The 27,895-nt window shown below is 43.0% G+C and overlaps 1 protein-coding gene across 26 annotated transcripts in view; it reads left to right on the top strand.

Moving 5' to 3' along the window:
• Positions 1-27,895, top strand: part of EXD3 (exonuclease 3'-5' domain containing 3) — a 297,604-nt gene that overhangs the window by 118,026 nt on the left and 151,683 nt on the right. For all 26 annotated transcript variants that reach the window (XM_035564656.2, XM_035564670.2, XM_035564679.2 and 23 more), the window contains 3 exons: positions 3,273-3,346; positions 6,062-6,100; positions 23,386-23,552. In XM_035564656.2, coding sequence (XP_035420549.1) covers positions 3,273-3,346; positions 6,062-6,100; positions 23,386-23,552 — 280 coding nt within the window. The remainder of the gene's footprint in view (positions 1-3,272; positions 3,347-6,061; positions 6,101-23,385; positions 23,553-27,895) is intronic.

Here is a 27,895-nt window from a genome sequence, read left to right on the forward strand (position 1 = left end):
TTTCAGGTACTCTGATTTTATTAAACCGAGGCTGCTTTACTTTGTCCCAAAACAAAGTGTGCTTTGTGTGGGGCCTTCTGTTCTGCCAGGGCAGGGTAAAGGAATCTCACTGTGAATGGAAGTCAGGATCTCAGTGTAACAGGAGGATCAGGTCTCCATCCCAGCTCAGGAGGAGTCATTTGTGACCTGGGAGCAACAGCCACACACCACACCTAAAAATGTATTGCACCATGTCCCCAGAAGACACATTACTGCTGTTACATGAGTGGAATAGGTGTGTATTAATGGTTTCGTTCTCTGTGTGACAAATGGATTTCATTTTTACTTCCTCTCTGTTGCTAATAGTCACTAATTCTCTGCTAATGGCTGACAACAGAATGGAATTTTTGCTTCTGAGTTAGTCCCAGATGTGAACTGTACCTCAGATGCGGCACTGTTGTGGTGGAGCTGCCAGGTTAAGAATTAACACATGGCCAAGAGTTGCTTTCCCTGTATTATACTGTTTGTATTCCATTGGTGCTCCACAACCCAGTCATGATTCCCAAGCCCTCCACAGTACAGACACTGAGTAGAAGGATGGTTTCTGTTCTGAAAAACTTAGGTTGTTGTCTTTTGGTTCTGCAAACAAAACCCTGGTTTTCACTCAGGAGACTTGAGTTCAGATTCCTGCCCAATCTTAATGAGTTGTGTGATCTTGGGTAAGTTGTTCTTCTCTGAGGTGCTTTGATTTCTGCAAGTATAAAGCACAGATAGTTGTGAAACTGCAGTGAAAAGGTTTGGCAAAGATTCTGCAGGCCACCTGTTTCACCCTTCCTGCCCCAAAGCCAAAGGAGCTTTCCTTCTGTTATTTCTATATAAGATGTGTAACTTATTGTTAGACCTTCAAGATGGAAAGTTTACAACCTCCCATACAACCTATGATAGTTCTTCCCTAGCCTTGCTGTTAGATTTTTTTTCCTCCAAAATGTTAACTGGAGTTTCTCTTGCTATAAATTAAGTTCATTACCACCAGCTTTATCTACTGTGAATGTGGAGGTCTTGAAAACCCTTAAAATGTTGCATTTGACCATATTGAAAACATTACTGTAATAAAGATGAGCAACAACTGCTGCTTCATCTTTATCCAGGACACAGCTTACTGAGTCACAGAAGAGTATCAGAAGGACTGATACGACATGGTTTGTGGGTTTGGGTTTTTTTGGACAGTGCAAAATCTGTAACAAATCACATTTTCTAGGTGCTCACAAGTAATATGTTTGTTACAGTATATGTCTAGAAAATATTTTTACTTTTCCAAATACAGTTGTACTATATTTGGAAACTATAGTACTATAATGGTTTGGACTTTTTTGTGGTAGTTATTTGTACTTATAGTTGTATAGTACTTTTATAGTACTATGGTTGTTTGTACTTTTTTCAACTGTGCTTCACATCTTCTCAAAGGTGACTCTTACACAGTCATGGATGGGTTACACGAGGCCTAGGATTTGGAAGCATATACTGCACCTGAGTGCACATGCTAACCTGATTGTTCCTTCTCTAACCTCAGTTATAATCCATTTGTTGCTCTTTTTCAGTTAGCACCTCTAGTTGGGCCTTCTCTAATGAAAAGTGAAGAAAAGCAAGTATTGTAATCATTTTCATTCTTCATGCCCTAATTCATCAGCTTTCCTTTTCTATCAAGTGACTGACTAGCACTTTCCCTGGTCTTCCTCTTTCTACAAAAATATTTTCAGAATGATTTTTTCCTGCCTTTGTGGCTTTTGGTAGATGCATCTCATAGTTAACTTTGGGCTTTCTGACTTTTTGTGTTTGTGTTCTTCTTTGGTATGTGTCTAATTCAGTTCCACTTTCTGTGTATTTTCTTGTTGTATCTACAGTCAATAAAAGCTTCATATTTACCAGAGTTAGTCTCTTAGTTCACTTCCAGTTTTTCCATTGCCAGCTCTTACCTTCTTTTCCCCTTATAAACTATTTCCACATTATAAATTATTTCCAGTTCTCTGAGTTTATTGAAGTCCATTTTGTTTTTATTTTGCTGTTCTTCCTTTGAACTCTTCAATTCATTGTCTGTCTTACCAAGTTAGCTTTCATCCTCACGTTTTCAAGTAGTTGCTCTCTGTTGTTTATAATAAAATACAGAAAATGGATTCAAATTCAGCTTCATTCTCCGTCAGAATAGAAAATGTCACTAGTTTCTTTTAAAATGTTCCAGAGTATCTGTGTTTTCTCTGTCTTGGCACTTTAATTCTGATTCCAGAGTCTGGTATTCAAGGATCTTTCTTCACCTGATCTTTCTTCATTCTCTCCATTTGCAGTCCTCTGGGCATGCCACGTGAGACAAGGAGAGTCCTGTGCTCTGAGGCCGTCTGAATCAGTAGCACTGGTTTCTCCTGGTGTCCGCCGAATGCAAGTGAGGCTGCGGGGAATTTTCACTTTACTGTTTTCTGTTACAATTTCTGAATGTTGATCCTGCTTCTTCTGGCCACCAGCGAGATGGTTTTAGCCACTGAAACCCCAATGAGGGCTTTGGTTATGTCTTTCCATGTACATGCATACCAGCATTTAGCAAGAACTGACAGATACGTATGCTAATCCTATCTAATCTATTTTATCTTCTACATTTATCTCTTGTTGCATTGGATTTCAAAACAAGGTGCTACGTGAAGATCTTGTTTTCTGCAGTTGTTATGAGGCATATCTAATGAAGATGGCAGGAATAAAAATAAAAACAACTGCTGCGTGCTAGCTCAGCAAAACAATTGTCACCTCGCTTTTTGTATGGATATGGAGTCTCTTTCATGGGTATATATTTTATTGGATAAACCATAGACACAAGTGTAAATCCTGAGTAACATGTTCAAAACTGCTTCAAAGGATTAACAGCACAACTTCCATTTAAATCAAAATTAATGCAGCCTTTAGAGACTGGAGGTGTATGAGGGATGCAATGTAATTAAAGGTGTGAAGTCATTGACTGTGAAGGATATTGAACCAGCAAGTGGATCTTATCATTCAGGGGTGGTAGAACCAGAGATATCAGTAGCCAAGGATTAGCATTGGTAATCGTGGTTGAAAGTGTAAATAACAGTTTATAGTTTAGATAAGCTGACAATGTGTGTGTCTGTCCCTCATTGTTCTAAGTTTGATGGCATCCTGCCTTCCATTTACTGAGTTCAAACTTGGGGAAGGAAAAATGTAATGTCTAGACAGTAAAATTTAACGGAAGTTCAGCTATGTTGTATACTTAAATGTCATTTTCTTTCTTTTAGCTCTCTGCCCTAATGTCATAAATCAGCGGCACTTAAGAACTCTGCATTATCTCTTTTACAAGAGGTTTGTTGAGGTACGTTTCGTTATTATGTGGCATGGGTGTGAATGAGTTTTCTTATTTATTTTTGCATTTCAGATAACTAATATAATAGAGATATATTGATTATACATGAACAAGCTCTATATACATAGGGTACGCCACTGGACCTGTACTTTCTGTGATTGAATAATGTGTGTGTCCATTCATATTCTAATGACTGGGTGTTACAGTTGCACAGAGCTGGATGCTTTTCCACCTCAGCATCTTTAGCAGCTATCTGGGACACGTACATTGGGATATACATGGGTCAGGGTGGAATCTCCGTGTGTCCAGTTTCAGCCATCTCAAATAAACAGGGAGCATATCGGATAGAGATTTGTTTTTATTACCACTATTATTACTTTTAAGAACAGAGTTATTTAAGCACTCTGCATTGCTGGGTTATTTGTAGCCACTACTTTGATTTGGTATTGGTGGCCTGCCTGTGATAGTTATGCCACAACCTGCCACAGAAGCTTCTTGTGCTAACAGCCCTGTTACTGCTGAGCAAAATGGGAGTACTTACAGCTCCTGAGCAAATCTCTGAACTAACTTTATTTTTGTCCAATTTCTGAGTCTTCTTTCCAAATACGCTAGTGCTTGTCCTGACACTGAGGGCTTGTGGAAATAGGAAGATGCAATTTATTTTTTTTCTGTGGAGCAGGTTTCTAGGAGGCAGCTTGGAGTTTGACTTGCAGTTCATTAATGACTTGACAATGCTTTCTCCTCCCCTCTCATGAATGTACTGAGCCAAGTCACTGCCCTTTGGATGCTCTCGAGCACACTGCAGTGGGAAGCACATTTCTCTTCTTGTTAACAAGGCAGTTTTGGTGCTTTTCTTGATTGTCTGGCATTCAGCATCATCCTGTGCCTGGAGACAGATAGTTCCAGCTGAGAATAAACTTTTGTTCTTCCTCTTCTGAAAAAAACAGCTTGCTTGCAGGTGTTGTATCCAGGTATATTAATTGGGCTGTAAAAGACAGGGACCACAGGGGACGGAACAGCACAGATAAATGTTTTCATTTCATGAATTTTGAATTACCAAGATGTATTTGCCAAACATTTTAATAGAGCAGTATTTCATCTGCAGTTCATAGACAGCTTACTCCCTGTAGATACAAGAAGCTTATAAACAAAGATTTCAGAAGCCCAGCAGGTTGTTCAGATGTCCCTATATATGGTACTATTGATCCAGTCTTCAGAGATTCAGTTTTCAGGAAATGAGACACCTCCTCCAAAAGTTCCTGTTCTTTTGTTCAAAAGAGGATTTGTTTGATGTTTACTTTGGACGCAAAGATGGGGTTGAGTGGTGGTGATCTGATGACACCATTCTGGCACTGGCAGTTCTGCTTCCAGGACCTCCTGATCCACCAGTGAAGGCTCTGATCTGCCTTTCCTGCCTTCCAGATCCATTGACACAAGACCTGGGGAGGCTTGAGCATTTCAACGTCCTTCAACTCAAGGCTTTAATGTTGGATGGCATCATTTTAGGGAGCTTTCACAGTGAGAGAGAAGAAAGCATTGCTCCAGGTGTATTTATTTAGCGGAGTGAAATGAATTTTTTATCTCATGTTCTGCTCTCCCTGGCCTTCCATTTCCTTTGTTTTGGAGTTTATGCGTGGTTTAAAGTATCCAAGCTGGCCAGTTAATTCCATTAAGGTACATTTGGCAGCTGTTTCTGGACACCATCCCTTCTTCTGAGAGCTCTTTGGTGTTCTGTGTTTACCATTCTCAGCTGTGTATGAGGCCTGGTCAAATGGCTACTTTATCTCAGTAGTATTTAGATTACATGCTTGTATATCCCTGAGATGTTTTCTCTGAGGCTCTTTTACTCCCTCTTTGCTCCTGTAGCTTTCCATAAAAGTGGCACTGGTAGTCACTGTTACCTCTGCCAGAAGTGGTGGGTGAGACTCTGGCCTGGAAGGCTGATTGGTCTCTTGCAGCTTGCATTCTTGGCAGAGTGGAGAGTAGGTCCCATCCCAAGTTTCTCCCAAGGTTGGCTCTGAACTGCATTTGAATCAGAATATTAACTTATCAGTTTCCTTTCCCAGGCCTCATGATTCCAGAGGATTTTTCATGACTTGGCTGTGGAGAAGAGTTTGTCTTTTTATATTCTAGAGCCTTGCGGATAATCCCTGAGATCATTTCCTTACTGGAGCCTATGGGGATAGCCCTCCATTGGGCTAGCTGCTGAGGTGAACAGTCTGCGGACACATTGCAAGTCTCCTGAGGTGGAGGCAACAGCAGCGATCCACGTGTTCCACCAGAGCATGGCCTATTTCAGCTGTGCTTAGCAATGTCTCTTGCATTGCAAAAGCACCACTCAAGCTTTGAGACCTTTAGAAATTCTGCTGCACTTTGCAGAATCTTGTTAAGGTGATTATTTTTTTGCGAATGAGTCCCAGCTCCAGGCAACGAGGAGTGTTTGGGGGATCTAGGTGAGGATCTGTGTTGCCTGTGTACTTTGATCACATATGAATTTTTGTCTTATGTGCTGCAGCCTAAACAGTTTCCGAATTACATGATCTAAGCTGTGTTTTTCTGCCATGCCCTCCCTGGTTGGTGACATAGTAGAATCACAGGTTTCCAGAGCATTCCAGTATGCGTTCCTCAATCACAGTTGATGCAAGTGTCTAAGAACTTTTTCAGCTTGTTATATGTAACATTCTTCCTTTTCTAAGGTGGCTCACAAGTAATTTGTCTTTTCAGAAAACCATGACTCAGGAGAATTGGACAGATCATGTTCAGGTGAGTATGGATTTTCTTCTCCCATTTTCTCAGGTTTTGCTTTGGAAATTATTTTTAAAATGTTCAAAATATACAACTCTGGATATCGGAGTCCAACAATTACAATTTTGCACTTCCTCATAATTTTGTACTCATATAGCAAAATAGTCTGTACAGGGAAGAGCAAGAAAGAAATTGAATTGAAGGTTTTGAATTCCTGTTACGTCTTTAAAAACGGTCTAGTTTAGCTCTAGCGTTTAGATGAGATTATCAAGTAAGTTCTTGTACTTCCATGCACTGATTTGTAAGTAAACACTACAAATATTGAGATTGCTTAATTACAAGGAGGAAAAAAGGAAATTTTCTTCAGGCAGCTAGCAAGTTGTATGCATAAAACTGGACAAATATTAGATTCCCCCTACGTGCTCCACTGATAATTTTCAACAGGTTTATTATGTGACTGTTAGATACCGTGGCTTCTACAACTTGTACTGTAGGACATGAATAGTTTTAATGACACAGGAAGAAAGGAGCAGTATTTTTTTTTCGTGGTGTATAAACAGGAGAGTTCAGGCAACTGTGTTTTGGCGTGATACTACAATAAATACGTATGTGACAATGAAATGTTAGGAAATTCCATGGTGACATGCCATTAGTGACAATTTATATGCCTATAACATCCCCATGGAACTGCAACTTTATGGTGAGTGTTGACTCCTTTTCTATAACTCCCTCAGTTTGAATTCTGCAGCCATTAAGGATTTCTCACTGTCAGCAAATTCTGCCCATGAAAACCCATTTGATCAGTGTGGGCCTCTGAGTGGTAACAAGACAGTCCAATTACTAATGATGAGATCTTGAGATCTTATGCAGTATCTGTGCATACTAGATATGGCTGCATTTTAAGCATGAGATGTTTCTTCTCTCTTCCATGAGGTGTAGAAGGAAAAAGGACAATGCAAAAGCATGAGGTTGTTTTTTTAAGACAGAGGTGATTGATAAGATGTCCACCATCCCTTCATGGTAACTGTTAAACCTACTGAGCATATTCAGTGTTGAATATTCAGCTTCTATGTGTAGTTTATTGTACCCATGCAGAAGGCTAGACTTTGTGAGAAATGAAGGGGCCTTGCCTCTTGATCTCAGTGATCTTATCCACTGTAGGAACTTTCAAGCATTTTTGTGGGTTCCCTTTGATTCTCGCAGGCTTCAAGGCCAGCACAAGTGCAGGTATCTTGCAGGATCAAGACCTGAGATGGGATTGGCCACGACGGTGTAACAGACATCTCAGTCACAAGTGGCTGTACTTTGGTGTATGCAGTGAAGGGGTTTCTGCCAGCACCATGGTAGACAGTGGGAAAAAACTCCTAATTAACAGACACAATTGCAGATCATGTCAGTCACTTGTGGAGACCTGAGGCTTGGGAATAGATACTCTCAGAAAGGTTTGGTGCCTGGTAAGAAAGCTCCCTTGTGAACTACACAGAGCTCAACTGGATGATGGACTATGGCAGGAGGTCATCTTTGCTTTTTCAAACTATTGCAAACTTCATATTTTCCTGATTGCTTCCAGCTTATTCAGTTTTGATAGCTGTGTAATTATCACACGAGTAGTGCTTAAACTTGCCTGTTATCAACCCTGACTGTTAGTGCTATCAGAGATTACTGTCTTTGGCACCACATTAAAGCAATCAGAACCTGTACCTATGCATCTGGAGGAAAACGAACTAATCATATGTGCAGATAGGCTTCTGCTTCACACTGCTAGCAGCATGGCTGCACTGAACAAAAGAAAAGTTACAAAGGAGGAATCTCTGGGCATGTTTTGCTTTTCAGTGCAAAAAACAAAGCTGACTTTATCTTTTTTTGAAAGACTGGGCTTTACATGAGGGAAAGATTCTGCTTCTCATTCAAATTTTCACCTATGACCTGGCACATTTGACCAAAAAAGATATGTATCTATTAGGTGGCACCTTGTAGAACTGGAGAGAGTGTTTGTGTTGTATGTCTCATTCATATTCTGGTTCAGGCTCACAGAGAGTTTCTATCTCCTGAACTCTGCCTGGCGACACAGCATGAAAGATGCATTGCACTGAGTAGGAAGCAAAGGGTGAGATGCAGCGTGACCCCTGATCACCTGGGGGAATGGGAACCAAAACTCCTGAAAGGCTGAGCAAGCTCTCAATCAGAACTTTTAGATAAAGTTTTCAATTTTAGGTCAAAAGAGGTTGAAAACTTACATGGGTTTAAAATTCATTTTTGTTTAATTCTGTGCTGCATCCATAACAAAAAAAAAAAAAACAACCTTAAATTATGTAGGTATTAAGAGCCTGGTCAAAGTCCAGTCCCTCCCTGTTCAATGGTGCTGGTCACATCACATTCAGTACAGTGGACGATAGACATTTCTGGGTTAGTATTTCTTTTTGTTTTCCCAGAGGAGTACAAGTACAGAATTTTCCTGTTGCTGCCCAGTAGGACAAGCAAAACTGTGATTCTGATTGCTCCTACAAAAGGCAGAAGCTCTGTAGTTAATTGTGGGGCCAACAGAACTTGTTTTCAGCCCTGTAGCAAACTGGTTTTGCCCCCTCCTCCTTGCCAGCTCCCGTGCTGCAGATCTGTTGGCCAGGCTGTGGCTGAGCAGGCAGCGATGGCAGCTGCGGGCAGGCAGAGGAGGCTGGAAGGAAAGCAAAGGGATCAAAACGTCTTCATACCCTAGGGAAAGTGCCCTCATCAACTGCCTGTTGGCAAGCCTGTCTAGCCCAGGAGGAGAGCTACATTTGTGCCTCTTCTCCAAGCATAGGTGCCTCGGGGGCAGAAGGAGGGGAAGAGCACTCTTCCTGCACAGTGCCAGCTGTGTTGCTATTCATTAGCTTGCCTAACTGATTCTGTGAGCTGCATGGAAACACGCAGGGGAGAGAGTGCCTGTCTTCACAAGCAGAGGAGAAGGTGTGTAGGATATTGATGGTAGATATGCAGGGGAAAAACAGGCAGGGCATGAGCCAGCTGTCTGCTTTGCTATGTACCCACTGCTTCCATTTTTGCATGCTTAATGTTTTTCATAGTCTTAATTAGCATAAAGATAGTAGAATTGAGTACAGCAACCACAGAACAGTCAATATGACGCTGATCGCATACATACAGGAAACGTCTTACTGCCAGTGGCTGCAGAGAGCACTTGGCCAGCAGCAAGAGGGGCTTTTTGAATGTTGATGCTTGCCTGGAAATTCTGCAGGAAACAATCATTTTGAGACTAAAAAGCATGGAAGGCATTTTTCAATCATCTGCCAAGCTTTTAAAAAGCAAGCACACACAGATCAGTAACATGTATAGGAGGCACAGTAGGGAAGCAATCCTGATAGCAAATGTCGCATCCGAGTGCTTTAGATGTCAGACAGCACCTGAGATACTCGCGTGAGGTTGGCAGTACAACATGGGACCTGCTGGGGAGCACTCCCTCCTGAGTTGCGCCAGCCACCTCTGTTCTGGTTACCTGAAGTTCCCTGGTTTAAACAGGAAAGGGAGGGTCAGGTGCTTTGCTGCACCTCTTTTAACACGCGGTGTTCTCATGGCTGTTTCTGGAGTGATCTTGCAATTGTGCCCTTCCAGTCTCAGCTTGGTTGATTAGTGCCAAAGTGCCCATTTTCTGTGGAGTCACCCACACCCCTTCGGATCTGGTCAGTTCCACATTGCAGCTGTGCCTGTCTGCGCGAGCTGCGAGCTGCCTGGGAAGCTCTGAGGCCCTGATGCCACCCACAGGTGACAGTCGTATCTTGGCAAGGAAAGGCTGGGATAGCTGAGGTGTGTACGGAGGAATGATGGAATGTTATGGGTGTTTTCTGAACAGTTAGAGCCCAGAAGGCACATGCATGCTTGGTGACTCTAACATCCGGAGTATTTTTGCAAGAAATATTTCAACTGCAGCAGAGCTAACCAGTTGGTACAGTTTAAAATGTTATTTCAAGGTGTTTTGATCCAGGAACTGTACATGTGTTTGTGTGGACTTCTGCTATGAAATTCCTTCTCCCATGGAGCAGAGCAGAGCGACATAGAACAGCAAAATGACTCTTCGTTTGGGGCAATAACTAGAATACAGTGTTGAGTAAGGTTAAAGTCAATTAGTTTTTTTAGGACTGTCAGCAGATAATTCCCTATTTTGCAAGATGTCTGGAACAGTGAAGTGGTGATACAGTGCTACCACTTTTTCTGACCTTGAGCCAAAGGGCCTTTTGTTGCTAGATCTGAGAGCTTCATGTGCTAGTTTCTGTGCTTGTGTTTGCACAGGGTAAACTGTCCCTTAGTTCCTCAGATGTTAAATCCTAAACCATTCCAAAATTAACGCTCAGAAAAAGCGCTGGAGTTTGAAACAACATTACTTGTTCTTTGGGCATTCATTGTGAGCTGTGGCTCTCCATCCATCCATCCATCCATCCCTTTTGCCAGCTAATGGTTGGCAGCAATCTGCCCTTCACTTGGCATGTGTGACTTGAGAGAAGGGCACGGGGATACAGCACCTAGAAAAGTGGCCCCTGTTTTGCAGCTATCCCACCTACTCTGGTCTTGCATGAGAATGAAGCAGATGAGCTTTGCAGCCAGCTGTTTCCCATGTTCAGCACTGGGAGAGGCTACAGCTAATCTCCTCTCCTTCTCCAGCTGTGAAAATGAGATAACTTATTTATTTTAAAATTTCTGACCATGAAAATCAAACACTGTGAGCTCATAAGTCTCATTCTCTGGGTGACCAGGGGTGAGATGCTTGCTCGTAATTCATAGCAAATGTATAACCCGAGTTACACTAAAATTCTAGGGATGTCGTGCTACTTTAGAGAATACTCAGAGATCTGCCAAACAGTAGACATAAAAGTGAGCTGCCCTCCCTTACATATAATACATTTGAAAACTTTGGCAATTTCTCATCCATAGGTGTAAATTATCTTACACTACAGCAAGGAGTTGATGGAATCTTATTTAAAACCAGTTAAATAAATGGCAAACATCTAAATGTGGCAAACATCTAAATGGCAAACATCCTCAATGACTGACGCCAGGATTCTAATGCACTCTGTCTGTACGGGACCATTTTGACCCCAATTAAAATGTAACTGCCTCTGGGATAAAATGTAATAGCTGTTACGCTCAAGGAAGTGATTTTGAGTGGCATTTAAAGGGCAGAATGCAATTTTATTTTATTTTATTTTACTGAAGTTTTTGTGGACAGAACACCTAGCCAATGATCCTGCTCTGGGGTACCTTTAATAAGAACAAGAGGTCAAAAAGGTCACTGTGCAAATATCAATATCTATTGTCCTTCCCTAGAAGTCCTGAGTTGAGGCAAACTTTTAAATTGGCTCAAGATTGTTTTGAGTACTGCAACGTCCCTACAGTGTAAGTAACTTAATATGTATAGGGAATTAGGCAATCTGTGCAATGCAAATGGGAATGATATTCAGGAGGTGATTAATAAATGACATGTCTTTCAGTGTAAGTCTGCCTGTCAAATTATCTTTCACTCTGAGTGGACTGTTTATTCAGGGATATAATGGATTTCATCACTCAAATGTTAAATCTGGACTGGCTGTTTTCCTGGAAGGTAGAAACCAAAACTAGTTTAACCAGCCATCGTGTGGTGTCCCTTGCTAGTATTTATGGCCTCTTTTTTAGCAGGAAGTTAAAGCCACTGGTGATTGGTTTTGTACCTTCTGGTCTCAAGAGTTGCAGGGAGGCATCATCAGCTGGAACAAATGCTCACGGCTCTGCCAGCGCTGCTGCACAGCGTGCCTGAGCTGAGGAGCTGTCCCACAGGGGCTGGGCAGCGCTGCTGTGCGGGTGTCTGTAATATGCTGGAGCTGCTGCTCACCTCTGATTATTTGGCCTGCAGTTAGTCTATTAAGCTAACTGCGAAAGAATTGTATTTATCGTTTCCACAGCTTTAAGCAGCTTCCCAACAGCTGCCGCTTAAAACAGAGATTTTTTTTCCTTTCTCTTTCCCTTTTGCAAAATGGATGGTATTTAGATCTGGACGAATGACAGATTTAAGATCTGGTATCTCTCTTGTGAAGCCAGAGTGAGGGAATTGCTTTATATCAGTTGAGATTTGGCAGTCTCTCTTCCCCCATGCTGCTCCGATTGCTCTTTTCATTCCTCTTCCTGCGTTTTGTTTCCTGGTCAGGGACTGACCAGAAACTCAGTGGTGGTGGGAGTGTTTCCAGTCTCAGTCACGGCAACCTCTCTGCTTTTGCCCCATGCCTTTTTATTTAGATTTACTATTATTGTCAGAGGTCTTCGGAGAGAACATACAGCCACAATGTGATGTAAAAGTATATTGCACCTAAGGGTATATTAAAGCATGAAGAAACTGGAAAATGAAAGTAGCAGGCAAAGTATAGATTTCCTTCTATTTTTCAGTTCAGTTTGTAAGTGGTGTCATATACTTAGATAGCTGAAACAACATCAGAGTTGCAGAGCAGCTAAGTTACATGCTTACTGATAGGGTTGATGCAGAAAACAGGCACATCTGTGAATGTCTCTGGAAAAACATAATGTGATTCTTCAGTCACATTCTGCTTTCTGGATAGAGAGCAGTAAAATATGCATCTGTACTAAAGAAGTTAGCACCATTATTCTAAAAGAAATGGGAACTTCTCATTTAACAAACCCACAGCTGCCGTGGGAGAAATACATGGGAAAAGCCAAACATGCTGAGTGTTCCGTACCTTCCTATCTAAAGAAAAGTCTAGCAAAGGATGATATATACACTTAAATGTAAATACCTCAATGCACCTCCTGCACGGCTTAGATAGGATTGTTTTCTGTGAGAGCTGGTGTGCCTAATAATAATTGTGGTAGCTTTATTTATAATCCAGCCTTTTCTAAATAAATAAATAGTGGTGAAGCACAAAGATACTAATGAATTCTGGTGGAATTTGATGTTATGTACAAATAAGCTAAGAAGAACTGCCACTTTTTCCATACCGTCTACCAAAATGTCAAAACCGAGAAAAAATCAGCCACAAATTTCTCAATGGAAAATGTGTTTGCTCAATAACATTGGAAAATTAGCTCACATTTACTTAAGTAAGGATCTACAGGGAGAAGCTCTGGGAACTCAGCAGAAGCTTATGGGAGCTGGGCGTCCATCTTCTGCTTCACTCAGGTGCTAGAAAGTAATTCTTCTGAAAGCTCAGGACCTCAGTCTTTAAAAATTATGTTCAAATAGCTTTTATCTGCACACATATTAAGTACTAAAGATTTAAAAAAGGAAATAGAACACACTGGGGGGAAAAAAATCCTTAAAATGTTTCAGTGTGTCAGAGATGCTTTCTGACCTTAAAGCCCCTGCAACCAGACATGGCTAGCTTGATTCTAAGCAGTATAATAACATTTCTGTCACTAGCATGCTGTCATTCAAAAGCACAGCTTCATCAGAAAGAGATTTGGTGTGCTATAAAAAAGAGGGTAATTGGCTTATGGCTGTAGGTTGGAAGGTCACTATTATATTAAAGAGTAAGACCATCAGCAAGCTGTTAGACATAACTGATGTACCCTGGTGGTATGTTTAATTCAAACAAATGGGAGAAATATTGCTTTTATGAATAATATAGGAAGTAGTGTCATTCAAAAATTTATGGGAACATGTGAGGCAACCAAGGTCCTTAAAAAGCTACATCAGGAGTCTTATATAGTAGTTTCCAGGATACCTATTCCTGACTCCAAACTGCATCAGCTTAGTATGCTACAACGAAAAAATGAGACCAGTCTTATTCCTCTAGAACTTAAACAAATCCTCTTGTTCTTTTTGGTCTAAGACAAAGGGAATGATATCGAGTGTGCTAACTGCCTCTCCAGCAGAAATAGGCAAAGAAGAGGATGGGGACATTGAGCTTTCTGCTTCCTGTGTTAGCACAGAAAGAGAGGATGTATTCAGTGCCTTTTTGAAAGTGGGAGGCAAATATGTCATCAACAAGGCTCTGCACGTATTTTATTTGTGAGTGGGACATGACTCTTACTTGCAGCTCTTTGGCAGGAGACCTAGAAGTCTTGTCCTGTGGTAGTTTCTGCGTGACTGGGGATGTGCAGATGAAAGGGGCTATGTTTGCCTAGTTTTACTGAAGTTTTATACCTCGTACATTTTCACACACATGCACAGATCCACTCTTATATTCTTACCCAGCCAAGCACTATAACTATCCAGTCATTCAATAATCATCCCAGATTATTTAAAAACCCTGTAATCGATCAGTACCTGTCTGAGTGCTTCCACGGATAGATACTGCATTCTAAAGGCCCGTGCAAATCGGCTGCCTCTCACAAAGATGCTTGGGCTATTTGCAATTGATAGTTTGGCTGTATTATACTTTTAGGCGAGATTAGTTCACCAGTTCCCTGCCAAGAAGGGAACCACATAAACAGAGGATTGTTTAAAAAGAAAAAAAGATCCTCTCAACAGAGAAGTCATGTAAATGGGAAGAAACAGGAAACTAATCTTCCCTTGTTCGCTCTGAAAGAATGCATATCTCTGAGGAATGTTGTAATTATGGATTTAGGAAATCAGTCCAATTTGCCAGGGTGTGAATTTCAGAGTTCATTCAGGCAACCCTCTCAAGCATTTCTCTTTCAGAACAAAAAACACCAGGAGTTTAAATGTACCAAAAGAGATTAAAGGAGAGAAAAATCTACTGCTAAGCTTTTCTTTTGGTAAAGATCCCACAAAGATACTTACTATTGCTTTGGCTGTGAACCAGTTGAGGTTCATGAATGGTAAAATAGAAATAAGTAGTAACCCATGTTTTTCCTGTGGGCATCTATTTTTCATAGACTAATGATGGGAAGAGTGAGTGCTCCTGAGCAAGTATTTCCATCATCAAGATTTTTGCTTGTTCACTTTGAAGATTTTCCTAAATAGAAACTGTCCCCTGCTGGGAATGCCGCATTAACATGTTCTTAGAGAGAAAAGATTCGAAAACCAAGTTCCTAACTATTCTGAAGCAAGCCTGGGCTGGACCAGGTCAATTAGCAGAGCAAAACGAGGAAGAGGGCTAGGTGTGAATACAAGGCACAGTGAGGCTCAGGAGAATTAATGAAATAACCTACAGTGTGCATTGCTGAGGATTACAGCATGACCTGCAGAAGGGCTCTCTAAGGCTGGTCATAAGCTCTCATAAACCTGCTTAGAAGCAGCAGTGCAGAGACTAAGAAATTTGATGTGAGGGAAGCTCAGGGCTGGGTTAAAAAGAAAGCAAAGAAATTAGCTTCTTTCTTCTGTTCTTTGGCAACAAACCCTGGAGATTTTAAGTTAATTCCACTTCAGAGCTTACAGGCCTTTTAATTAAGGTAGTGATGGAGCTGAGAACCTGGAGCTCTTTGATGACCAATGTCTCATGTAGCTGTTTCCACAAGAAAAGTTGAGATTTGAGGGGAATTGCCAGGCATTAGCACCGTGTCCAGGCAGCATAACGATGCATCCTGGTATGGAAGGACCTCTACGGAAAGCTGTTAAAATACATCCTGAGCCAGGACAAAATAATGGGAGATTCCTGCTTTGTTGTTTGGTTTCATGTCTTGGAATTTGACCTGAGCAGGGAGATTGGAGTAGGAAGAGAAGGAGAAAAGTTTCCAAGGCTCTTTCCCGACCTGCAAATCCTTCCTTCTTATAAGTCTGCATCAACCATGTGGAGCTGACACAGGCTGGACCCAAGCAGTAAATCTTCCTGCCCCACTGGGGACCAAAAGTACTGGAATTCCAAATTTTTTAGGAAGGAAGATGGAGTTTATGAATTGTCATTATGTATGTGACTAGGTATGGGAACATTTAATTGAGTGATCAGTTAGGTTAATTGGTATACTGGTTTAGCTTGTTAGGGTTAATATTAGGGCTTTTGAAAACAAATGGGAAGGCGTCATGGTGATTTCAGTTCCTGTGCATCCTGACAGACTGATTAAGTGTAATCCTGCTAGTTTGTATAACAGCAGCGGAGGAGACACAGCGACAGTGGTTTTGTTCCTGCAGGCTCTTCCTCTTTACACATCTGCAGCTCTTGCAGTCCTGTAGTGAAGCAGTGCTTTAGTTCTCTGTTCTTGTCCCCACAACACTGTTGTTCCCTGGCAGCATGTGGCTGTCACTGAGGTCCCTTGCTGTGCTTTTCTAGCTGGAGTGACAGATCTTGTAGTGCGCCTGGATGTCATACACTGCTGCTAAGTTGGATTTTGGAATAGTTACGTTTTGATAGTAATCCTTCAGGCAGCCTCAGACTTCTGCTAAGTCACAGTTTAATAGAGAGTGTTTTATTTTCCTCATGCAGGATTTCAAGCTTCAAGACACAAAATGAAGTAAAGTTGTGTTATGGTGACATTAGTAAAAAGTTTATGAAAGTGCTTGGCAAGTGTGTATAAATCTTCTTAGGCTTGAGGGACAGGAGAAATTTTGGGTCGTAAGATCAGGCTGAGTGAACTTCAGTAGCAGTGTAGGTCACCTGATGTGGAGTATATGGTGGCAGCCCTCGCTTTCTTAAACTGGAGAGCACAATTGGCCATTTGCCACAGTGACACTTTGTTCGTATGTGTGTGACAAAATGACAAAAGGCAGATAGATAAATGCTACTTCAAAATACACTGGGAAGATAAGGGTTGCCAGTTTGTCTTCAGTGCACTGTTATTGGTCTTAGACAAAGCATCTACTGTGATAAGTAACGTATTACTTTGTGCTCTGAAAGAGTTTGGCCAATTTCCCCATCCTCATTCATTTTCAGTCTTGCCAAGTGCTGGAATCTTCCCAGAAAATATCTGCCATCATGGGATCTAGAGGTGTGAGAAAACTGGAAGCATATCAAAACTGTGTGGCTTATTTATTCAGAGCAAGTTCTTGGTCCTTTGCTGATCCCTGTGATGAATAATATCCAGCAGTTCTCGGGCCAGAGTTAGGTTAGAATTCAGAAGACGCCTCTGCAGCAATAATGAAAAGGGTTTTCTGGGAGAAGCACAGACCCTCAGGACAGCCTTCACATTGAACTAGATCACCAAGCTGAAGACAAAAAAAATTATATCTTAAAAAGCAAGTAAAATTACCTTAGTCTATTTGTTAAGGATTTATATTCATTTTGTTTTTTATGAATGCCATGCAATTATTTCTCTCTCCAAATAAAGCTGACTTGAATAGGGTTAGTTTGGCTCTATAGCTCATTAAAGGCATATATCTATGACATTCCCTGAACAAGCGGAAGGGAGAATAAGTACTGCAGGTGAATGCATCTTAATTTGTGTATCCACATACCTGGATCTGTTGTGGGATGTAGTTGAGGAAAGTGAGTTAATTTAGGTTAAAAAAAGATAAAAGTTCTGCTGTTCCCACAGTGAAAGTCGCTAAAAGTGTAAGGCTCCACCTACACTGCTAAACAAAAGAGGACCATGAACTGATCCCTGGCCCCAAGACAAGTGTCACTGGCTGACTCATACCCACACAGCCTCAGGCTGCCTTCCCTCCTGGGAGATTTGTCTGAAATAGATGGTGACATGCATGGAGGGATGGATTCCTTTGCTAACGTCACTCTGCAAGCACAGCAGTGGTAGCTAATCAGACAGTAAAAGCAGATTTTTCAGGACAGCATTTAAGAGGCTGCATTGATGAGCTGGTGTGGTTCACCAGCCTCAGCAAGGACTCAGCCTCAGTGACAGTCTTAAAGACGTATCATGATGCTCTTTCCTAAATCCCCCAGCATCCCGAAGCGGCTGGGGGGTTGTGTGGCAGACCATTCACTTGAGCATGTTGGGAGCACTGTTGTCCTAGAGTATTACCCCTTTGACATTAAACCTGGATTTCTGTCTGGGCTTAGGCTTTCTGCAGCCAAGAGTGATACCTATGTTCTGGTTTGCTGCTGAAGTTAAAGTTGGCAACATTTGTGTAACATTCAGAACAGTAAACTGTTGTATGGAGTGCTTTTTCATCTCTGAAGTAGACAGAATCATGTGCCCTGTGAAATGGAGCTGTTGCCAGCAGACTGTTACGCAGCTCTGAGTTGAGTGAAGTTTGCTGTGAAGTAGTGTTCAGTTGCCCAATGTTGCAGGGTTTTTTTGTTGTTGTTTTTGTTTTTAAAGTCTAAACTTCTTGCTTAATATTTGTTGAAAATACTCTCTCTTCAGCTCTGATTTTGAAGGCAGAGTCTGTTCTTCTGCTTCTGTAATATACCTTGTCTCATCTGTGGCAGCATGAGCAGTTTTTGGAGACATAATGATTTCATCTGGCGAAGATGAATGACTTCCCTCAGGGGCTGCCTGACAGAGGTTTGGAAAGAATCCCAATGCAGGATATGTATTTTGGATCTCTCTGTAATACTGTTGAGCATGATCAGGACCATCCTGTATTCTGGGTAGACGAGATCTTGGGTGTTCTTAGCCCAGGAGGTGCTTGGAACTTGAAAGCAGCAGTTGCTGCAAGAAGCCGCCTGTCTGTGTGAAGAGAAGCCTTGATGCTTTGGAAGGCCTGGCAGCACTAATCACAGAATCAGAGGCTAGGTTCAGTTTGAAGGAGCCTGTTGAGGTCTCTTGTCTGTCTTCCTGCTCAAAGCAGGGCAAACTTCAACGTTGGACAAGGTCTTGCAGGGCCCTGCCTGGTTCCACAGCCCCTCTAGACCCCATTTCAGTGCCTTGGCATCCTCACTGTCACCTTTTTCTCCTTTATACGTAGTTGTACTTTCTAAAAGGATTTGACTCTGTCTTCTCTATGATGGCCCACGATACGAGAGAAAGGAACAGTTATATTTCCCCATACACCCCAGCCAGGCCTTCCCTAGGCTGAACAAGCCGTGATCCCCCAAACTCCTCCTTACACATCCCGTGCTTCAGCCCACCAGCATCTTATCAGCTCTTTGCTGAAGTCTCTCCTTTTCATCCGCACCTTGCTTACAATGGGGTGCCAGAACCAGGCCCCATGTCCAGAGGTGGTCTCCCAGGTGCTGGGCAGGGAGCGATCGCTTCCCTCAGCCTGCAGCTGGGAATGCAGTTAGCCCGGGGAATTTGAGCAGACAAGCTGGACATGTGATATTGGCACCTGGACTTCTGAACAAGAAATTGTTTTGGTGAGGTTGTGAGAGCTGCAAAAAGAAGAACAGAGCCGGACACATCTCCTTGCATGGTGTTGTCCTAGCTGGCTGTCACAAGCTAACAGCTCTGTTTGGATGTCCCAGGAGCAATAAGCTCCTTGAGAGGAGCCCTGGTGCAACCACAAGTTGGCTTTAAACGTTGCTTTTGCCTTGATCCCTTCAGGTGATATCATAAGTTAGGCTCCTCTGAGTTGCCTTTCAGAAGAGACGTCTCTCCCAGTTGATTGCATGGGGAGACTGGGAAGCCGAATCTCCTGATTCACAAAGCTGAAGTTAGGTAGTGTGAACATGCCCCAGGGAGCCACATTGCCAGAGCTTTGTTGAAAGAGAGAAGAAAGACCACTTCCCCGCCATTGATGTGGTAATGGCCTCCAGAACACTGAAGTGTGGCTCTGTCAATGACGCACTGATTGCTATCTGAAAGTCAGTCTTCTGGGATATGAATGGAGGCTATTTTGTTCATCTTCAGTTCATAAATTAGTGCATCTGAGCAGCCTGCACTGTGAGAGAGAGAACAGCTCAAGTGGTGAGAAAATCTGTCTTTCTCATGCTTCTGTCTTTTGTGCATTGGCCATGGGTGAGTGGCCTGCTGCTTTTACAAGAAACCCTGTTCAGAAGTGAGTGTGAGTAAAGCTGGCATCTTTTATCTGAGTGCCATCTATTTCGGATATCTGGAGGTCAGGATCCCCCTTCTTTTGTGGAACGGGCTGTGACCCTGCTCCGAGCTTGTGCTCAGGGTCCCTGCTCCGCACCAATGTGTAAATCCTTTCCTTTAATGAGCTACTGCTGTGGCACCTCGCTGTGTAGTACAAACGATGCTAACTTCAAACTGGAAATCTCAGTCACAAATAAAGTAACAATGAAAAAAACACAGTAGGATGTTCCAGAGTATCTTTAAAACAAAAGTGTCTGCACAGTACCTGCAACAATCCATGATTTTAGAAATGCTGGTGGTGTCCTCCATGGCTTACAGGGGTCTTGACCTGTCCATTTTTTTTTCTGCTTTTAAAGTTGCTGGCTCTAAAATATTCTACTTGACATTTTCTCTGCACTAACAGGACTTTTTTTGTTATTTCTGGAAGCACTTGAGAACAGGGGAAATTGGCCAAGACATTCAAAGTTAAATTAAAATCTGACTCTGCAAATAGTCAGTGTCACTTGTGTGAATAGCTTCACTGCTCAGTAAAAGGTATTGGGAGAAAGTGGAGAATTGTATCAGACAGAAATGCAGCTTGACTCACACAGATAAACTAATCTAGGGCTGGTGAGTGTGACTTCCAGAAAAGATGTTGGATATTTGAATCCAAAATTATTGATAACAATGGAGGAATTGCTGATGCTATGTGTTAAAATCAGGACATTGCTAAGCTTACTCTGTACTGACTGTTATAAGCTCTGTAAAGCATTCAGCTGGGTAAGAACAGGATTTACGGGTAGGTAATCTGCAGCAGTCATTTTGGAAAGCTTTAATCATGGGTTATTGTTGGTGTCAGGAATTTTTGTGTGTGCCTATGGATTAAAGAACGTATGATATGTCTAGAATTCAGAGAAGGATGTAAACAAGCCTCATGGTATAATCTTTTCTTGCTTGGAGGTGTCACTGATGGTGATCAGAACAACCATGCCAGTTTCCTCTTCCAAGTGTCCATATACTGAAAACAAAAGGCATGAAATGTCACCCCTAGTGAAACATTAGTCTCTGAATCTGCATCCACATCTTCTGGGGCCAAAGTTTTCCATGTTCTTGCTTCTTGCAGAACTGTTGTGGTGGAAGCCTTTCCCCTTTACAACAATGTTACTTTTTCAGAAAAAAAGTACAAAACAAACAGTCATTTTCCATTTCAAAATGCAAGATGTAATATCTCTGGAGAGATTAACCTTCTTTACAGAGTTGTTTTCGTGGTTGAAAGAATAAATCTGTTATCATAAAAAAAAATGAAGAAAGAAAAAAAAATCTGTACCTCATTATTTCCAGAAATAAAGCTGACATAATGAGATTTATTAAGAATTGACTCTGGGTGAACTGAAGAGAGATCCAAACTCAAAGACTTTGTGTTGTAGAAAAAAAGGCAGAAAGACAATAGGATGGACGCAGAGGAACCTAGAAGAGGGAATTGCTCTGTAATGTTAATAAGAAAATATGTTCTTTTAGGGAAGGACTCTGAGAAGTGGCTTGGCAAACTAGGCAGGAGGAGTTATTCAAACCCCTTCGTGTCCTAGGTGCTTGGCTGAGCTCAGCTGCATAAGCAGAGATGTGAGAGATGCACAAAGTATCTGGACTGGCATGGCCAGGAGAGAAGGTCTGGGGGGAGGAAATGTAGAGGGCAAGAAGCTGCAGTGTGATAGCTGACCCTTTCCTGCTCTGCTCTGTCCCTGCGTTCCCTCTCCCGCTTCTCTTCTGTAACTGAGCCCCTGGTTAGCTCCCACCCAGCCCCTGGATCCCCGTCCTGCTGACAGTGGCTCCTGGATGCATCACTAACCTCTTGGGAACAGCAGTGAAAATATCCCTCCACATATCCGTGAGAAGAAATGTGTTTTGGCTGTTGGCGAAGTCACAGGGGTGCAGACTTAGTGCTGAGGCAGCAGTTTTTATAGTCAGGCTGGCTTCTTGTGTGCGCTACCTGGGATGCCAAATTTCTCTGTGGTTTTCTTCCAAGTCTGTATTCCCTCCTGCACCTCTGTGGGTTTTTTGTTTGTTTGTTTTTGTTTGTTTGTTTGTTTGTTTTCCTTCCTTTTTACCTCCAGCCCATCAACAGGTTTGTTTCCTGATTTCTGTGAAGGGTGTCTGCTTTGAAGAAAACTTCTCACCTTTTAGTTACTGAAAGAATGTGAGGAATGAGGCCCAGTGGCCCCAGCATACCACCCAGCCAGCAGCGTTTGCACATACGGTGGAGGAAGCGCAAGGTGCCTGCAGGCCCTGGGAACAGACTCTGACCCTGCAAGTGCTGCTTGGTGGGGCAGCAAAGGAAGGATGGCAGTGGCGTGTGCACCTGAGAATTTAATTCCTGTGGCTTTTCACTATGCTAAAAAATACTTGTTGGTAGTGCTAGGAGCAATAGAGCCATATATCTACAGATCCTGATCTACCATGCAGAGTTTCAACTTGTTTTAACAATTAAGTTTTCTTGACAGCAATAACTTCTAAGGCAGATCCATGAGTAAATCAGTCAACAGGACTGGCTAGAGAAATAAACTGCTGATCTGACTGCAATGGCTCTGGGACATCTGCAAGCACAGCTGGGTTGGCTGGGCAGAAGGAGGGGGTTATTGCCACCTCTCTGTAGCTGACTGTTGGTGTCACCGTATTCATATTTCCTCTTAGAGCTGCTGTGCCACAGCACTTCAGAGAGCAAGAGGGTGTACAAGAGAAAAGCTCTGATGGTTCTGACTGTTGCAGTGGAGAATATTATGGGCCTATTTGCCTGCCTCTGCACATAGTTGCTCCCTGGTGCCAGTGTGGGCAACATGCTTGATTCCCCACTGGTTTAAACCACAGCCAGCAGTGAGTTTGTGCTTGTGCCTCCAGGCTCTGAAATGTGCTGAGGCACATGCACACCATTCACTCCCACCAGAAAATATTTGGGAACAGGGAACATCTCCAACTGCGCTCCCCTTTTGCAGGTGCATGTAACTCAAACTCCTGCACTGACACATGAAATCATGTATGTCTTTATTGCAGAAGCAAGAACATCAGGCCACAGCATCACTTCAGAGTCATGTGTGGGCACAGAAAGGGACTAAAACAATACAAACCCTAGCCCCTTCCATAATTGCCGGCCTAATGAGCTCAAAGACCTGTACTCTGGTCAGTCGCTAGTTCTGATTTTTCTTAATGTAATCTATCTGAGACCAACCAAATAATATGCTAGTCATCAGGCTGGCTAAATGACATTGTTTTACCCTTGTTTATCTATGCTGCACCTGTGGCCTTCAGACAGTCTCATTCCCTGAACAAATGCAGTTTGGAGGAGCCTTGCTGCCGAGAAATCCAAAGACGTCAGTGAGATCTCAGGGGTCAGATGTGCTTTTCATATCTTGGCAGAAAGAAGTGCAGCACTTGGTGGGCTTGAGCAATGTCACTCCTGTAGAGTAGGAATTCCTGCTCCTTTCTGCACTGGTCCAGGACCCCAGGGAGGATGCTGCATCCTTAGAGTGGGTGAGATATACCTGTGATGGAAATTGTACTGACAGTCTTCCTTCACCCCTAATTCCTTGCAGAGCACAGTTGGAGAGAATCAATGGCTTCAAGGGCACCTGATACAGTTGCTAATCAGTTACTGTGATTTGAACACAGCAGCAAGATGGGCACAACGCTGCAATTTGCCCAAGGAGATACTACCTAATGGAGTGGCTGATGAGCTTCAAAAGCTTAAGATCCAAGAGAGGTAAATACTCTGTTTCATTCCTGTTCATTGTAGACTACTTATCATACAAAGACTGTGTATTTACTTAAAATAATCTACCATAATTCTTCCTTCTGTGGTGGTTTTACTCAGGTGGGCGGCTGAGCTCCACCATAACCACTGTCTCACTCTCCCTCCTCAAAGGGAAAGGGGGAGAAAAACACAATGCAAAGGGCTCAGGGGTTGAGATAAGGACGGGGAGATCACTCAACAAGTATCGTGACGGGCAAAACAGACTCAGAGTAGGGAGGTGGTAAGATTTATTGCCTGTTACTAACAAGCTAGAGAAGTGAGAAACAAAGGAAAGAAACCAAAAATGCCTTACCCTCATCCACCCTCTTTCACCTCCTCCCGAGCAGCGCAGGGGAACGGGGGAATGGGGGTTGTGGTCAGTCTATGGATCTTCGTCTCCGCCGCTCCTTCTCGGTCACTCTCGTCCCATGTGCTGTGAGGTCCCTCCCATGGGATGCAGTCCTTGGTGAACTGATCTGGTGTGGGCTGCCCACAGGTAGCAGCTCCTCAAGAACCGCTCCAATATGGGTCTGTACCACGGAGTCCATCCCTCAGGAGCAAACTGGTCCAATCTGGGTCCCCCACGGGCAGCAGCTCCTGCCAGGTCACCTGCTCCTGCGTGGGCTCCTCTCCATGGGCCACAGGTCCAGCCTGGAATCTGCTCCGGCAGGGGTCCTCCACAGGCCGCAGTCTCCATCAGTGCAGGTCCACCTGCTCCACCATGGTCTCCTCCACGGGCTGCAGCGTGGAACCCTGCTCCACCGTGGTACTCCATGGGCTGCAGGGGGACAACCTGCTTCACCATGGTCCTCACCACAGGCTGCAGGGGACTTCTGCTCCGGTGCCTGGAGCACCTCTCCCACTCATTCTTCACTGACCTTGGCACGTGCAAGGCTGTTCCTCACTCCTCTCACTCTCCAGCTGCTGTGTGGCAGCATTGTTTTTTTTGTTTGTTTGTTTGTTTTTACTTTCGTAAATATGCTCTCACAGAGGTGCAAACAACATCGCTTATTGGCTCGGCTCTGGTCAGCAGTGGGGCCCTTACCTAACATGGGGCAGCTTCTAGATTCTTCTCACAGAAGCCACCCCTATGGCCCCCCGCTACCAAAACCTTGCCACATAAACCCGTTACACCTTCATGAGATAATTTTGAAAAAACTTTCTCCATTTCCTGAGATCACGTCTTGGTGATGAACATGCCACATTTGCTTTTCATAAGCCTGGAAATGTCTGGAAAGGTGCATTTTAAAACTCACTCATGAGTATTTAGAAGCTGTATGAGATGCTGTGGACAGGTCTTCAGACTCCCTCTGCCAGATCACCAGTGAAAATGAAATGATGCGGGTAGGATCTGAACAAGCATTTATTTTATTGAGTTCATTACATGTCTGTGTAAGTTGTCCATATACTCTACATCCCCCATGTACTGTAATGTGGTTTAATGCCTTTTGGGAGACTTGTGGGCAACAAAATGAAGTTCCTCAAAATTTCTTAATCTTGTCTATTTTCTTCCTCCTTTGACAGCTCTTAAGGCAGTCTGTATTTTTTTGCTTCATCCAAAGCTCTCAGAAGTAATGGGGATTTTTGACACTTGGGATCAGATCCTAGAAGAGTCGTGTTAACAGACTCCCAGGCACAAATTTACCAAGTGAGGTTATAAGTCTTTAGCCCCCTAATTAGTTGCCATCCCTTTTCCTTCCTCTAATGCAATCCCAGTAATGCAGTACCACATTTCCTCTTCTGCTTTGGGACCCCTGTGTTATATGCAGCACATTAGCCTGCAGCAGCTGCATTTCCTCTCCTAACTTCACTCCGTTGCATGACCTGATAGGGGAGCGCAAAGGCAGAGCTACAAAAAAGAACCCTTATATTAAGATGGGTTCTTACAACTCCTTGATTTCAAGTGCAGAGAACTGGGCAGACAGCCCCAGCCAAGGCTCTCTGTGAACCTGCTGGTGCAAGAGGAACAAAGGGGTAGGATGAAGGGTCTGCTGAGGGAAAAGGTCAGCCAGGTTCAGCGCTGAGTGCAGCCAAAGCTGTAGGAAGTTGAGAAGAGGCTCAAAATTTAGGAAGGTCAAATATAGCCAATTAAAGGATTAGAAACTGTCTGATCCCCACAGTGCGCTAAATGTGGAGGAGTACCAGAGCTTTGTAGTTCTGATTCTGGGTATTCTGTCCTGTGTCTGGGAAATAGCAGCCCCAAATCATCCTCTTCGTGCAGCAGTATCCCAGACAGTTGCTTAGCTATGCTGTACAGAGGAAGAATGGCTGCATTTGGATAAATGATGCATTGCAAATAATTTGCTGAGTTCTCAGTTGCTCACTTTTTGTTCACAAGCGATGGTGTTTCTGCCATGCTTCAGTGAGTCTGTCCACAAGCTTTTTTTTAAAGCAAATTATTGAGAGATTGCCTTATTTGGCACCCTTTTTAAAACTTTTTTTTTTTTTTTTTCCTGCAAAAAGGCCTGCACATATGCAGGCTACTGCCAAGTCTTGAGGAACTGCAGAGATTGCAGGTGATGCTGCATGAGGGTCCTGTCAGGGTCTCATCCAGGACTGCACAGGATATCTGGAACCTCGGTCTGGGTGAGATCTGGTCCCATAAACACACAGCCTGGTAGCCTCTGTGCCCACGTGTGTTCATGAACCAAACTCCTGCAAGGCTGCAGGCTACCACAATCCTTGGGTTCAGGCTAATTGCACAGGCATTTTGGAGACCTGTTGCAAGCAAGCAACATTTTCTCCACTCATTCAAGAACAGGAATTCATCTAATTAGATTCTCTGCATAGAAGAGGACCAATCCCTGAATACTCAATGCAAATACAGGAGGTCTGTGGCCTGTCTGGTTTCAGTGCAGCATAGCTCAAAGCTTTGCTGACATTTGAGGAGCAATCACATGCTTCCGGGTAGAGTCAGAGCTTTTGTCAAAAACAGAAAAGAGGAAGCAGAGTCATAATTTTGGGGTCCCCTAGGACTCTTCCATTGCTATAGACATCAGTGACCTTATTGCAGGATGCTGTGCTTGCCTGGACTTGGTACTATTTGCCCGATGTCTCTTTTACCCTCACTTGTGAAATGTTTGGAATCAGTAATACGAGGCAATAAGTTCATATATGGGTCTGAACTTTTCAGTGCGTGTAATGGGAATCTGAATCTGACTTGAAATGAACTGTGGTCCCGGAGTTGTTGGTGATATCACTCATTGCCTGTTTGGAGAGGATTAAAGCCAGCAGAAAGCTGATGATCCCTGCTCCTCTGGTAGCAAGTTGGAAGCTTTCAGCTCCATGCTCTTAGTGCAAAAAGCAGAGGCAGAGTCTGCATGCCCTTGCTCTTTTGCTACCCCACATAGTCTGGGGCTTTCAGATGTTTCTGCAGAACATGCAACTGCATCCTGATGACATGAGTGCTTCCTTTTACTGTATGTTCTTAGTGGAAAACTTTCCTACTGGTATCATATGTCAGAATTATGAACTCCATTCAACAGTCACTGGATGTCTGGTTAATGCTGACCTTTCACTAAGGAGACCATTTTAAGCAGAGCAAGCCTGAGACTGGGCAAGGTTACCTGCTCTAACAAGTTTATCATCACATCTATTGTAAACAGCACCACAGTAAATTTCCATCTCCTAGAGGAGGCAATTCTGAAAAAAAGAAAAGGATCTTTTCTTAACTAAAAATCATATCTTTGGAGTATAGATTGGATTAAATTGAATTACGAGTAATTCAATGAGTACCTACTTGTTAATGCTGATACCTGGGGGGGATATCACAGATAGTCTTAAACAATTCATGATCAGGGATCTGATCTTTCTCCCAGTGCAGATCTGCACTGGTTCATGTTCAAGTTCCGTGTAACCTCAGGAAATATGACACGTATGTATTCACCCTCAAACACTGACTGCAAAGGCTCACTTCTCCAGACAGTACATGGCTTTCTTGGAGCACAGGAAACTCTTGTCTGTTTAGGACCTGCTTCTGCTTAGCTCTGATGTATCGGTGGAGCTGCTTCTTCCTCCCTCCTGAATCTGTACCAGCTGCCTGTTAGGAGCCAGGAAGTTTTTGCATGAGGTGTAATCCCTCAAAACACAAAGAGGTGGTTAACAAGAGTGTGACCTAACCACAGACTGTGCATCTAGGGAGATAAAAGCCAAAGAAGTTAGGAATCTCTCTGCATGTCTCTTCTCCAGGAAGCCTGTATCATGCCCAGGCGGAGTGAAGGCACACAGATTAGGATGTGCTGTGCCATTCATGATGAGTTCTGGCAGACAAACAAAACCCTTTGTTGCCCCGGTTTACTCATCCAGTCATGATA

This window comes from Cygnus atratus, chromosome 19 (genome assembly GCF_013377495.2).
Source record: "Cygnus atratus isolate AKBS03 ecotype Queensland, Australia chromosome 19, CAtr_DNAZoo_HiC_assembly, whole genome shotgun sequence".
In the NCBI taxonomy this organism is placed as follows: domain Eukaryota; kingdom Metazoa; phylum Chordata; class Aves; order Anseriformes; family Anatidae; genus Cygnus; species Cygnus atratus.